Source organism: Pseudonaja textilis, chromosome 2 (genome assembly GCF_049901715.1).
Source record: "Pseudonaja textilis isolate UNSWEBS1 chromosome 2, rPseTex1.2, whole genome shotgun sequence".
NCBI lineage: Eukaryota > Metazoa > Chordata > Lepidosauria > Squamata > Elapidae > Pseudonaja > Pseudonaja textilis.
The window spans coordinates 49,461,268-49,476,773 of record NC_141991.1 but is presented as its reverse complement, the minus strand read 5'-3'; the positions used below and the strand labels follow the sequence as shown (position 1 = coordinate 49,476,773).

Here is a 15,506-nt window from a genome sequence, read left to right as displayed (position 1 = left end):
TTAGATTCAATCTAAGAATCCTTTGGAAAACCATGAGATGCAGTTTAGAAGCATATGGTAATTTTAAAAAACCTACCTTGTACACCATGTCTTGTGCTAAGAATACAAAACAATTTAACACAGAGGATCTAATAAGCTGGTAACCAATGTTGAAAAATCTCAATTTTGAGCAGCAAAAAATAGTATTTCAGCAACTTTTAGAAAGCCATAAGCCATGATGTAAATGCAAGTTTATCCCTTGAGAACAGCATCTTTAAAAAAGATTAAATCTTTGTTTCCTGTGAGGGTATTCACACAGCCTTGCCTCAGATATACAAATTGGAAGGAATGCAGTGTGAGCTATTTGTTTTTTTAAAAAAATTATTTTCAGGTTTGAGCACCAGTTTTAGTGTTTCCTTGTTTGAATAGCCTGGCAATATTAAATGTTCCTGCTTAAGACTGGAATGAGAACATGAGCCAAAGAAACAGTGCTGATCTGTGCAAGCCCTATTAAGTAACACAAGGTCTTACTGGCTTTATCTATTTTTTTGAACCAACAATTTTCTGAGTAGATATAGGAATGTTGTAAAGTATTTGACAAAATATCTGATAACATTCTGTACATAGAATGGATAGAATTATTAAATGTATACATATATGAACAGTAAAACTATAAAACTAGAGAAGGCATCAAATAAAATGCCAAAACATGCAGTCATGAGACCAATATTCCTTAACATTTTTATTAATGACTAGGATGAGGTAGATGGAAATATGGATTCTGTGGACACTACATACTGCTATTACATCCCAACATGTTTGCAAAGTACTGATGGCAGTTCTCAAGTTGTGCTAATTTCTTAAATACAATAATTTGTCAAAAGTATAACAAGCCAGAGAAGATATTATGGCTTAATATGAAGTATGCAGCTAATGTATGTATTATGTAAATTTAGCAGTTTGGAGAATTATTTGAATGATATAAAGTAATTCAATAAATTAAAATTTCAGTTTTAAATGCATCATTATTGTGGTGCCAGTTATAAATGACTTTAAAAGACATTAGAAAATTCAGATTCTGAGAAGAGGTATGTAAGTTTCCGAATTAAACAGCTATCCGACTATCTAAGGATCAGATAATTGACTACGTGGAAGGAATACACAGGACAATTGCTAGCGAACCAAAGTAATCTGTCAATCATTAATAAAACAGACTCTTGGGCAGTTTGAACTTTATTACCATTCTGAACTCTAAGTATTCTCATATCTGGACATCTTAAAAGGATTTAGATTTACAGCTTCAAAACACAAGATTTAGCTTTGATAATCAGTTATGTTGCACACTTTAACTGCCCACCTTAATTTTTTGCCAAATTGAAAACAATTCAAAATCTATTCAGATCTGTTTGTGTTCAAGGTACAGAAAAAACTCCGTTTATTGAAAAAGAATCTGTCACACATTCATATTATCAGTTCCACAAACGTAAGATTCAAGGAGCATACAACAAAGCTATACATTTGTATCATTTTAATTAGGAATAATTCTGAATAGGTTATAAAGAAATTAATCCATCAAGTCTGAAGAATTTTCAAAATCTCTTCATGAAGATATGTTCACCAATAAACAGTAAAACTTTAGCAGAACTATTATACACTGGGCAAAACAGGCTGATACTGAAAGCAACATGCAAAAAGAAAAAAAAGACAATCTGCTGAATATTTAAAAACTCCAATGAGCTTGTTGCAACCAGCACAGTAAGTATTATCAGGCTGAGTTCACACAAAGGCAAAAGTGGGTCAATTAGAAGAGGGGGTTAATAAAATGTTCCTCAGTGCAGAAGATTTGAATAGTGTTTTAGAGGATTCTTGGCAACACCAGGAAGTGTTTTTATAAGGGAGAGAAATAAATATAAATGGAATGCTAGATTAAGTCAGCAGACTGTCTTATGGAATGAAACAGGGATTGGTAACTTAGAGATAAGAGGGGTCTTAAATATACTTAATTGAATTGGGGCTCAATAAGCATTCAATAGATTTCAAAGTCACAACTATATTCAGGCATTTAGGCTAACAACAAAAGGAAAAATCAGAAGATACACTTTTTTCAAATTAAGGAGTTTCTCTTTAATCCAAGCCTAATGTTACCTTGGCAACATAGCTTGGAGAACAATAATTGGCAACAAAATAAGTAAAAATGCTGTAATATCCTGCCCAAATCAGTTCCAGATACTGTATAATAACCAAGATGCAGCTAATTTTGATGTAACAAGCCTAGACCACTTATATCAAACGTGTCCTTGGTGCGAAAGTCATCCAGTTGCAATTAACGCTTTGATAGCTCATTTGACAGCCAATCAAGTCCCTCGTATAGACCAGTACCTTGTGTAGCACAGGTAGCCTGAACATACCACTGTAAAACAGAAGGAAGTGATATTTTTAATATTTGGTACTGTTCTTGAGAATACATTTCAATTCTGAAATCCAGGACAAATTCCCATGTCTCCCACTATATTAAGCAATTCTAAATTAGAACATAGGCGGGGATGTCAAAAAACATCCTGGAAGAAGGCAAATGCAATCAACTTCTGTACTGCTATTATCTCTAACAATTACTAATTTCTAAAGAGATCTTTTATGCAGAATTATAGTCAAAGACAGCGTAACTTGAATGAATCCAATAACTTCTTATTTCATTTTTATAGTAACTCTTCCTTTCACAGTAGGCCAGAATGTTTACAGATGAACATATAGTCCATGCTAAAATGATTATAATATCAACAACAAAATCAGTCCTAAAAGAAACACAAATTTAAGTATTGCTAAACATAAGTAGAATTATGTAATCACAATTGTCTTAATTATCAATTATTTCTTTGTTAGCATAGAAAATATCTTTGTCTCTTTAAAAAGAGAATTATAATTCAGCTGAGAAGTTTGTTGTTATATTTCACCCACTGAAGTATTAACTCCTCTTAGAACAGCTAAGGCTGACAGCTGAAACTGAAGTTCAGAAACCTCTAATGGGCTGCAATTAAAGATCTGAATCAATGAGTGGGAAGACATTTACATATGGGGGATGGGCAGGGAACATGGATTGACTAAAACATTTTATCTCTCTTTGCAGTATCAAGTGCCACTTATAGATATTTGGATGTTGTTTTCTGAGGAAAATAGGAAAACACTGCCCCACATGATGAACACAAATACTTATACCAAATGTCAGCTTTTCATTCAGAAGTTTAACTGAATGTAGAAAATTTCAGTGCTTACAGTTCTATTACGCAGGGACTGAAGGCCTAGTTTATCTGTCATTTCACTGATTGCCATGGCATTTGGCAAGTCTTGTTTGTTTGCAAAGATAAGCAGCACCGCATCTCTCAACTCATCTTCTTGAAGCTGGAAGAAAAAAAACATGATAACTTCCATCTTTTGACATTTCTTACAAGCAAAAACCTACAAGGGAAGAAGACAACTCCACTGGCTGTATTTTTCCTTTATTTCCCCAAACGGTATTCAGAAACAAAGGTGTTCAATTTATCACAGAAAGCCAGTTTGGTGTGGTGGTTAAAGTGCTGGCCTAGAAACCAGAAAATTGTGAGTTTTAGGTTTCTCTTAGACATGGAAGTCAATTGGGTGACCTTGGCCAAACTGAGGAGAAAATAGAGACAGAAATCATAGGTATATTCGCTACCTTGTGTTGACGTTCTCTCTCCCTCCCTCCTCACTCACATGCAAATAAAAAGGTGGGATATCTAATAACTATTACTACTACTACTCAATAGTCAGATGAGAAATAGTGTACTATACTAAAGTAGCTCTTGGAAGTATAATTTTTTTGTAAATAAACGAAACATGCCAAAGCTGATCATACCATTTTTACCATTAGCATATAACATTGACGGCTAACCTTTTCAGTACCGAGTGCTGAAACGGGAGCACGTGTGCCAGAAAGCTTAGCTTCCTGGTACATGCCTGCGTGCCAGCCACCTGGTCTGCTGGATTCTAACGTGCACGTGCATGCAAAGACCAGCTGGCTGGTGCACATATGCACATTGGAACCCGGAAGAGCAATGGGCTACGGCTGGTGTGCCCGGAGAGATGGCTCTGCGTGCCACTTCTGGCACACGTGGCATAGGTTTGCCATCACAGGCATATAACATTACGCTTCATAATCTAGTCCATACATTTGAAAAAAGTTATTTAAAAAAATGTCAATTGACCAAAATTATGATGAACAGCGGATGTCAAAATCTATAGGCTTCTTTGGTGACAACAATAGCAGATGGAAGATGACAACTTGGAATGAAAGAGAAGTAAATTATGAAAAGTATGAATCAACTAATAAAATGAATGAATGAGAGAACAGGTACACTGTATATCTGAAGTTAAGAGAAAAAGGATATTGTAGGTGTAAAAGTGTCTAATCTTATGAGATTGACAATAAATGCAGAGAAGCAATACTGCAGGTTTAATTACAAATAAAAAAAGACAAATGTAGGTCAAAGTCTGAATTTGAGGTATGAGTGCTAAATGAGAGAAGTAACATACAGCCTAGAATGCTGCACTCTGGCAGGGGTGTGTGTGTGAGATAATCAGTGACGCATTTGAGGAAACGTTGCACAACTTTCTGAATGACTCCAAAGATGGAAAATTGTACTGTCAAGTGACAGAAATGAATGAGTTGGGATTGAAAAGACACAGAAAAATCTAATTTGAATGGTTGAGAATGATGATGGGGTAGTACTTGCTTAGAATGTTTTAAATAAACTATTTTAGCACAATCCATTCAAGTGTACACCTGGAAAAACACACTTGATTTGACTGTTTTTAGATGAAAGAGATTTAGTGGTGGCACAATGGTGATGAAAGGTTCTAAATGTGAGACACATTGGAAAGGCATTAAAAATTGTGTGTAAAAATTATACTGCAATGTGCCACAGAAAAGAAAAGACTTCTGTACCCAAGAAAAATGAAAAAGGGTGATTCATTCATTCATTGTATATGGTGCCCACTTGAAAATAAGTGATTCTGGGTATTGAAAACAACTTTATGTTCTTAGAAGAATCAAATAAACTGTGGATGGTAGAAAAAAGCATATAAGATAATTATTGCCAAAAATAAAGAAAAAATACACATTGCAAAGAGGAAAAAAGCAGCTTCAAAGAAAGCAAAGAAAAAGAATTTTAAAAAGCAGAGTGCTGAGAAATTTGATAAAAATAAAACATTGTTTTGGAAGTGAGTGAACTAAACAAAGAGACCTCAGCAAATATATAAGATTATGAAATATTTTGAAAAAAATGAAATGAGGGAATGACAGAACATTTTAGAGATCTGAATGGGAAGAACAACACACTGAAGACAAGAATAAAAATGAAAGCTCTATTATTGGCTGAGAAGAAACGATGAAAAGTAAAAAAATATAACTAGGTTGAAAAAATAGCAGTTACAGGTAAAAGTAGTGTGACTGGATAAATGTTGAAATATTGATATAGAATGACTGTGCAATTGATTTTTCATGTATATAAAGGCATCAGCGGTGTCTCAAATTTGGAAGTATTTATTGTTTCTCTTTGCAAAAGGAAAAGGGAGCAAGTGTGAATGCAAAAATTACAGGGAAGAGTAATGAGTTAAGTGTCCCTGGGTGGATGCTTGGCAGAATTCTGACTGAAATGGTAACAAGGGTGACACTGAGCCAAATGTGGTGGGCTTTATGCTGGGCATGAGGTATGCAGACTAGTTTTCTGCATTAAGAAATGCATTCAATGAAAAATGTACTCAGATAAGAATGATAGTTTACTGGACATTCATAGAGAGAGCATGTTATGTGAATGTGTGGTTGGGAGATCAGTTACTGAATGTTGTAAGACCTGTATATAATAGAAATAAAATATGAGTATTAAATGGACCACATCTCAAATGGCTCAATCATGAGCTAGAAGCAAGGGAAGCCCTCTTGACTTTAAAGGAATTTATGGGTAAATTTCTAAAGAATGTTGATAGAGATGTTAGACGTAAGTCATGTAGGAATATGAATGAGCATGTACTTTTGTATTCAGATGCCATGATGCTGGCTGAGAATCTAAGTGATTTGCAAAGAATATTAGATGTGGTATATAACAAGGGGAATGAATCTAAAAAATAATATTGCTATTTTTAATATTGTCTGCCTCCTGGAATCTTGAGGAAGTCAGGCAGTGTTATGTCTGATGAATACATGAAATGTCCAAGTGCAAAAGAAAGTGGTATGAATAAATCCAAGTTATACATAAATGGTGACAAGCAGGAACAACTAAATGAAGTTTGGGTACCTTGGTAGAATGCCTACCAAAAATGGAAAAAGAAAGAAAACAGAAAAATGGATGAAGAAATCTTAAGATGTAGAAGTGCTAGAAATGTAATGGGGATATATGTGCTCTACTGCACAAAATGTTTCTCTAAAAAGTGAAAGCTGCTTTGTATAAATTTTTATGCCAGGAGAAGCATAAAACTAGACTGAATGTTGTGGGACATGATCACTTAGGAAGCGTGTGCAGTAAAACAAGAAAAAAAAAGTATCAAGAATGAGTTAGTGCTGAATGAGTGTGACTGAATATAACAACATGCAGCCAATAGGAAAAAATAGTAGTTTGGTCATCATTGTGAATGATTACAACTGAATGGCAAAATAAATGAACCATGGAGGATGTGAACAGAATGTGAGGAGCAAGAACATGGTTTGGATGCAATTAACAAGAGGGGGGGCCAAGATGTTTGAAGGCTAAAAGGCAAAGGAGGGTCTGGACACAGTGAAAGCAAGTATAATTTACAAGGACAGAAAGTTATGAAGTGGTATAGCAAACAGGGCTGGTATGAACTAGATTTAACAGCAATCTCCTTTCATTTTCTTATCTTGTGTCCTTAATTCCTTGTGTTTACAATTTCTTATTTTTTTCTATATTTTACATAATATTTAGTCTCCAAGCAAACTGCATGTATGTAACTTTAAAGAGTTTCAGGCAGATGATATGCTTGTACTTCATGTACTCTGAAATAGCTCTACCTAATTACTTCCAAAGCCCTAAAACATGTAATGTCTCTGAATATCCTATTTGATTTTTTTTGTTATTTTATATTCCAGTTTTACTATTGTTAAAACTCTTGTTATCACATTGGCAAAGAAAATGTTCACATTCTGATTAAACGTTACCATTTTCTGCAGTTCTTCTGCTGCTTCTTGAATTCTCTCTCTGTCATTGCTATCTACCACAAAAATGAGACCCTGCGGGGGGGAAAGTCTTGATTAATGTGGTGAGACAATAAATAAAAAGATTCAAGTCAAGTCTGCCTTGATTTCATATATCTTTACCTCCACAACAATGTTTCAAATGTGAAACCATGCAAAATATCAAGCTTTTCACCTGGCATGCAATCTGTTCCTAGGTGCCAGTACCTCAGAAGAGCCAGGAAAGCCAGGAAAGTATATCCAAACTTTAGCAATTTATGGTAGCTTTCAATGAAAAGCCATGTCTTCAGCTACTGATGAATTAACAGTATTTGCAATATGATGCAACTTGCAAAAGCCGACCATAAAGAATGGATCTCCATTAGATAGTTAAGACTATTTCTATTAAAGTTCACAAAACAATCCTACTGATACCATAAGGTTTCTTTTTCAGTTTAAGTTTTCAAATGGTTAAATTTTGGACTAATTTTTTAGTTTCCATTCCTGCACTGAGCAGTAGACCAAATGGCCTCTTTTGTCAGGCTTCACCTATGCTTTCAGCCATTTGTGCTCCAAATATAGTTTTGATCATCAGTGATTGAATTTGTCCATTAAGCAAAATAATTTTGCTGTGAAGGGATAGTGCCATGGAGAACTATATTTAACAGTCTGCCCTCTAATGCAAAGGAATGGAAACAATGTCCAATGTCTCAGCTCACCTTGTATGTTTTGTACGATTGGAAAAGGAACACAGCTCATGAGAACAACCGTGTAAGTGACATGAGATAGCTACTATGTGCTGCAGTTTCCATTCCCAACCACTTGGGGAAATGCTGAGAACCAAGTATCTATATAGCCAGTCTGGTGTAGTTAATTCTTCGGCCTTACAGAATCATAAGCCCAAGGAACCTATGTCTTACCTAACTACAGTTTGCAATGAGGATATCACAGATAAACTTCTTAAACCTTGACCTATCATGCTGGCTTCTGGAGAAACATAATCTTATTCAATAAATGAGATTAACATTCAAGACACTTTTTGTACTGCTTTTAGCTATAGGACCCCATTCCCAACAATAAACAAACACAGATAAATAAAATAAAACAAACATAAAAATTCAGTTAATTAAAATACATGAACAAATTTATGTAGCACCATAAAATAAAGCAAATTAAGGATATTATTTAAATACTAAATAACAGAGTCATTAATTCAATGAGTGTTTAAAAAATAACTTGCTAGGACTTACCTGTGTGTTCTGAAAATAATGCCTCCAGAGTGGTCTAATTTTATCTTGACCACCAACATCCCAAACAGTGAAACAAATATTTTTATATTCTACTGTTTCCACATTAAAGCCTAAACAAAAATAAGAAAATTATAACTATCAGAAATATCAATTACAACAAACTGCAATATTATTCAACCTATGATATTTCAATGCTTAAAGAGCTGAATGAAGCAGGGGTAGGGATGGCATTATATAAACCTGATAAAAACAAAATATACTCACAAAGAGCTAGAAGTATAGCATTGTTTGTTTAGTTACTTTTTAAAAATTATAGTGCTAGAACAAGAAATTCAAAGATTTCTTGAGTTTTTATCTTGGCTTGTAGAACATTTTTCAATGTTGGTTTTGAGCTTCTTTTACTAGAATATCATTATGAATAAAGTTGATCTTGGAAGCAAATAAGTAGTAGAAAAAATGGTATACTAGCTATAGACACTTCATCTTTGGGTCTAGAATTTCTCTTTGTTGCGATTACTCCTCAAAACAAGTATCTTTAGACATTAAACTTATGAGCTCAGTAATAATGTACCATAAAAAGTATAATATTCTAGAAATTTCATTCAAGTATATACTGTGACAAATTGCAATTCTTTTATTGATCTAAACTTAATCAACATTATTGTTTGTTAATAATACTAACAAATTAATATATTCCTATGTTCTTACCAATTGTTGGAATTGTAGTGACAATCTCTCCTAACTTGAGTTTATAGAGAATGGTGGTTTTTCCAGCTGCATCCAAGCCAACTAGGGGAAAAAAACAATAAAGCCAATTTTCACTCTTCACTTTTTATAACAGGTTCAGCCATGTGTGTTTTTTCAAAAAAAGTTTCTATCCTGTAAATGTTCCTTGTTCATCTCCTAAGATGTGTTGTATCATAATTATATTCTAACTAAATATATAATGAAAATACAATTTATTTTCCCTCTTCACTTTGCAATTTCTTTTTCTGTTTTAGATTTGTAACTGGTCTCCTCATTTCCAGACCAACTGCTTAACCAAAAGCGTTAAATATCATAAGCAAGAGTTAATTCTGATTCACTAGATCTGGTATTCAGTGTAGCTTGTAATATTATTTTTTTGCCTCTAGATTATCTGAAATATTCAGCTTTGTATCAATTTGATTCCCAAATAGAAGCCCCCCAAAGTCTCCTCAACACAAGACTGTACTAACTCTGAACTAGCAATTGGCAAGTCTGAATAATAGTGGACAAAAACAATATGTGCCAATCAACACAGATAAAAATTTGATTCACTATAGGAAAGGGAAAACCTAGTCACAGCTCTCCCTGCAACATCAATATCAGAAAAGCTAACATCTTTGAAATAGGGTCATTGGAGGAAGTAGGGGAGGAAATATTAGCATACTTGTACAAAAATAAAAGATTTGCAGAAGTATACTAAAATTGTGTTTTTCCCTAAAAACTAATAGTATTATTAAAATGCATGTTACTATAAAGTTCAAATTCACAACTTATACTCCCTGCTGAGTAACTATAATTTGTTAGTCTTATTATTTAAAAAATAATAAAGACATATTATATTTTTACATACCGGTAGGTTTTAGCTAGATAAAAGTAAATATGTATTCTGAGCCTTATTTAGAAAAATGCAGCAATACTAAGTAGTTACCTTATAAATACTTATAAATACAATACTGTAATAATGCAGTTTCAGTTTGAGGCTGAAATATATTAGATATTAAAATAATACAAAAAAACGATTTTGCATAAAGAAATTATGCTCAAGAACTCACAAACTTTTGCATTACCTGTTGCCATCTTTGAGAGATGTGAGATATTTTGTAATACAGCAGAATGTTAAGAATTAGCTTGGAAATTATGCTTCTTTTTACACATAGCATTTCATAATTATTTAGTAAGCATGCTGGGGATCCCAAAAATTGTAATTCAGAAAGACTGTATATTGTCCCCTTTCCTCTGCAGACTTACACATCCTCAAATGCTTAGCGGTATATGTAGCAAAAAGCACAGGATTGTCACAAACATATCAGATTCTGTATGAACCTCCCAACTGTGAAAGCTACATGGAATTGCAAGGTGAAAAGGGGAGAGGAAAATTCATGTTGTTACAAGTTTTAAGATCTAAGCCAAGGTTTCATATGAAATTTTATACTTTTGGGATACAAGCTTTAGGCTTAATTATTCCTCTTTCAGATAGAACACTGCTATATCCCCGTAAGTTAGAGCGATACCAGAAATTGGAGTATTTTTATTCCCTTCCTTCTATTTTGTAAATTTCAAGTGGAAATAAGAAATAAGGCTATATTATACTCAACAGTAAGTCTTCTGAATCTTTCTCACCAAATTAAATTAGGCACTGGACCTTTAAGTTTTCTTATGCTATTTTTTTTAAAAGAAATGTTTCTTAGAATTTCATAAAGTTTGTGAAAACACAATGTGACTTCATTTTAGATCCTACATTGTGAAAAGCAGTGCTTGCATATGAACAAAATGTATATAATATATAAAAATCTAAATATAGCATTTGATTGACTTTCCTGATTTTCAAGACAATTATAGTCAGAAATAAAAATGTCCAGAACACTGCTTAAATTTAGGACCTCCTTATGCAAAGAAAAGCAACAATAGCTGAAAAACTATTATTGTTCTACATAAGCAATGAGCAGTCCAATTCTTCCCACAGCCCTTTTTACTTTATAACATCAACCATATGCCCATGAAGGTATGTTTTTGATTTGCATGCAATCCAATCATCTAATTAATTCTCATAGTTTACTTAACTCTCAAACTGAGCTATGGCTGAAGTATAGAATCAAAGTCTGAAATGGTGGCTTGTTATAAAAATAAGGAAGAATCATAGAACTGGAGCTGAACCAAACTTCTATGGCTCAGCATATCCTGCAAAAATGCCCAATCTTTCCTCAAAGAACTATTTTCTGGATTTTTATTTCTTCCTTACAGTGGCAACTCTTCACACAGTGGTCTTCTATTGTTTGATGCATTTAGCTCCACAAAATAAAGTTTATTATTTTCCCCCCTCACAAAGTACCATTTCTGATGTGTAAACTAGTCCTCTTACAAGAGGACTAGAAACATGTGTACAGGAATAGAAATGTGATGATACACTCTGCTTTTTGATCATTTAAAAACATATAAAACAAACTTTCTGTTTATAAAAATCTAATGCATGGGGCTTTTAATTTGGAAGAAATGTATTTCAGGGTGAAGAATAAGGTAGGTCTGGAATAAGCAAATAGAAAATTCTACATAAAGAGGGGGGAGGTTTAGAATTTGGGAGAGAAGTGTACAGCTTTGCAAGAAAATTGAAAATGGTGTGATAACACTATACCACAGCCAGAAATCAGATATATAACATTCTCAAGAAGGAAAGTAGAAAGGCCTTTAGAGACGTCACCACAAATTTTTGAAAAACTGCTGCTTTCATGGCAGCTAAGCTTCTGAAACTACACCTTTTATCTTAGAATTCTTACTTACCAAAGTGAAAAATATATTTTGGACTAAAATGAAGCTTCTTATCTAGGGTACTGTCACTTGATTGAAATACTTTAAAATATATTTAAAATACATGATTAACAGGAACAACTTTATCATTGTTGAGAACATCTGGAACAGTTAAGCTGAAGCTGTATAGGAAAAATTAGTTTTGCATTTATACAGGATTTTAAAAAACTATTAAAAACAGATCAATATTATTTCCTAAAGACTGGAACTTAAGAGTACTAATAAAGTCAATGATTATAATAGCTGTAATAATATTAATGTGCTATAATAAAGCTAAGCATTGGTAATATCCAATGATTGTAGAATGACTTTCCAACTATGCCTCTCTATAGTGTGCTCTGTTCAACCCTCTGAAGCTACCTAGGGGAGAGAGAAAAGAAAGTTTGGTTGTGTGAACTCTGGGTTGTTGTTTTCACACGCACTGGACCCCTGTGAGACAATTCCAACATACCCAATTGTACTGCAAAATTCAGATAGGTACTGAAATGCTTAACCTAATTTCTAAGACATCCCATTCTTTACTGACAGAAGAAATAGTTTTCTTGAGATTTGGTCTTTCTGTAGAACATTCCAAATTTTGGTGGAAGAGAATTCAGAGGAGGGAAGGTGAACAACCCAACCCTAAAATGGTTTTACTCTCTTTGCAACTAATGTATATAAAAATTTTAATAATTTCTTGGTATTTCCTTGGTAAATACAAGTTTTGGAATCATGCAGAATATGAAATGTAAAAAACCACTACACTGGGATATTGTTTCATCAGCAAATGAAAGTCAAACTAATACACCTGACTTACAATGTCCATGAAAGAGCATGTTCTCGATACTCTCTCTCTTTCTGTACTGTGTGCACAAGTAAGTCTGATGCATCCTTCAGTGGATGAATAAACAGAAATCTGTTGCTGTGTCCAATACAGGTCCTTGACTTACAACAGTTCACTTAGTGACCATATGAAGTTACAACAGCACTGAAAGAAGTGACCATTATGATAATTTTTCAGACTTGTGAAGGTTGCAGTATCCCCATGGTCACATGATTTACATTCAGATGCTTGACAACTGACTCACATTTATGATAGTTGTAGTGTCCCAGGGTCATGTGATCACCTTTTGACAAGCAAATTCAATGTGGAAACCAGATTCATTTAACAACTGGGTTACTCATTTAACATTGTAGTGATTCACTTAACAAATGTGATAAGAAAAGTCATAAAATATGATAAACTCACTTAAATTTCTCACTTAGCAACATCAATTTTGGGCTCAATTGTGGTTGTAAGTTGAGGATTACTGTATTGGATAGTTTAATTTGGTACAACATGCTTTAAACTATGTTTTCAAATTGTTAGCATAACAACTAGGCAAGAAAGGCAGCACTTTTAGTACTGAAACTTATGCAGCCAGAAAAGTTTTGTTTAAATTTGTCATATAATATTGTACTTTCAATTATAAAGTGAAACTATTTTAAATCTAAACTAAACTAAACTTGAAATTTCCAAAATTCTCACCTGGCTTTTAGTAGTGCGAGGAGACACATAAATCAAACTAGGCCATAGTTTCATTTTTCAAATTAGAATTAAGATATATATATTAAACAAGATTCAGAACATATGCTGAGTTTCTGCAATTCTGCTTCCCTTATTATTCATAACCCACTAAAATTCATATGTATATAACATTTTCTGAATAAAAAGAACATCTTCAGGCAACTGAAATATTTTTTTAAATTAAGCTTAGATGAAGAAACTAACAAAATAATGTTATCCTTAGCTACATGAGGGTAACAGAAAATATTAAGAGTACAATTCTGCAATTTGAAATAAAATATGTTTACATCAATCGCATAATTTCAAATGCACATACTTATTTAATCGGACTTGGGGAAATAACAGTTCAAAACCTGACTATTTTAGAACAGCAACTATATATTTAGGGCAAATTCTCAAACTAATATCGGCTATCAGCAACACACATAATACTGTTATACATCCTTTCTGTGACATTTTTTTCCTTGTTATTCAGGTCAATACCTAAAAGTATTTTTAGTATCTCTGTTTAAAACCCATCTCTCAACAGAAAATACTAAAAATATATGTGCTAAAGGTCCAGCTTCATACACTGATTCATTTGTTAACTTAAGTAGTTAACATTTCAGCTGAAGCCCTTGCAATTACAAACGATGTGAGGAGGTCAGGGGGGAAAGCGGAGGGGGGAGAGAAACCCAGAAGCGACCTTGATTCAATTGTCTCTTAAGTGTCAGGGCACCTCTCCTCACTTTTATTCCAATCCTCTTCCTGACGCGGAAGAAAATTTGGATTGAACGAAAATAAAACAAGGATGTTTTTTTTTTTAAAGGAACCCTAGCAACTACGCGGGCTTTTTGCAAAGGATCAGACCTAAGACTTATTTTGAAACACAGGAAGAAGCCCCATCGCACGGAAAACAAACCACATCCTGGCCGGGGCCTTCGGAGGGCGGGGGGGGGCGCTGGAGAGAAATCGCCTTGACCTAAACCTTCTTCCATGGGTGGACTCCTTGGGAAGATCCCGACGATCCTTTAAGATCCCGGCTCTCACTACCCGAGAGCCTCCCACCCCGCCCGCTTCACTCTCTCTCCCTTTCCCCTTTCTCTTTCGGCGGCTCAGGCCTCCCGGAGAGACACGGCGGCCGCTTCCTTCGCCTCCGGCCTAAGCTGCGCCCCTGCCGCCCAGACAAGGCGTTCGAAGCCCCGCCAGGTAGCAGCACCAGCAGCAGGCAACCTCCGCGCCCCCCGCCCCACGTCGGGGACTCGAGTGGGGGGAAGCAGCCCGGTCTCCCGAGCGACGCGCTGGGCCGCCCCGCTATAATGCCCGGGGTGGGGTCGGCGCAGGCTGCCCGGGAAGGAGGAAAGGCTGCCGCGGCACGGGGTGCGGAACAGGGCGAGTTCGCGCCTCTCACCCATGAGGATGCGCATCTGCTTCTTGCCGAAGAGGCGCGAGAAGAGCGAGGAGATGGTGAGGCCCATGGCGGCTCCCGGCTGGGGCGCTGCGGCGCAAGGAGCGAGCGGGATGGCGCTGGCCGCGTCGAAGGCGGGGAAGGCAGGAGCAAGCGACCCGAACGCCGGTCCCTCCTGCTCGCTTTCTTTCCTTCGCTGCGTTCCTCTTCGGACGGCGCTGAGATACCGCGGGGCGCTGAGAGGGGAGCTCGCGGCGTCCGCTCACCGAGGCTGCTCTGTCTGCGTCCGGACGAGCCTGGTTCGCTTTCTTTGCTCGCTCTCTGCCACGTCACGACCGCCCCGGCTCCAACGCGGACAGAAACGCGTCACGCCAGCTACATCCTTCGCCGCGGCGCCGCCCCCACGAACCTTGGAACCAGGCTCGCGAAGAACAAAAAGACTACAACTCCCAGGATGCCCCTGGCTAGCAAGCGGCCTTGAAAAGCTTTACTCTTGGGCTGTGCGGCATGACGGGAAAAATAGTTCTCGAGAAATCCGGAGGTTTAGCCTTTCTAAATGGAATGTGGCGCGGGGCATGCTGGGGACTGTAGTAG

At 35.8% G+C, this 15,506-nt stretch overlaps 1 protein-coding gene across 1 annotated transcript; it reads right to left on the bottom strand.

Moving 5' to 3' along the window:
• Window positions 1-1,384: 1,384 nt before the first annotated feature.
• ARF4 (ARF GTPase 4) lies at window positions 1,385-15,254 on the bottom strand. The gene is made up of 6 exons (XM_026723703.2): window positions 14,916-15,254; window positions 9,139-9,219; window positions 8,431-8,540; window positions 7,166-7,237; window positions 3,250-3,375; window positions 1,385-2,389 (listed from the first exon to the last, which is right to left on the bottom strand). The coding sequence occupies exons 1-6, from the start codon at window positions 14,980-14,982 to the stop codon at window positions 2,303-2,305; spliced, it is 543 nt and encodes a 180-aa protein (XP_026579488.1). The 5' UTR covers window positions 14,983-15,254; the 3' UTR covers window positions 1,385-2,302.
• Window positions 15,255-15,506: the final 252 nt, after the last annotated feature.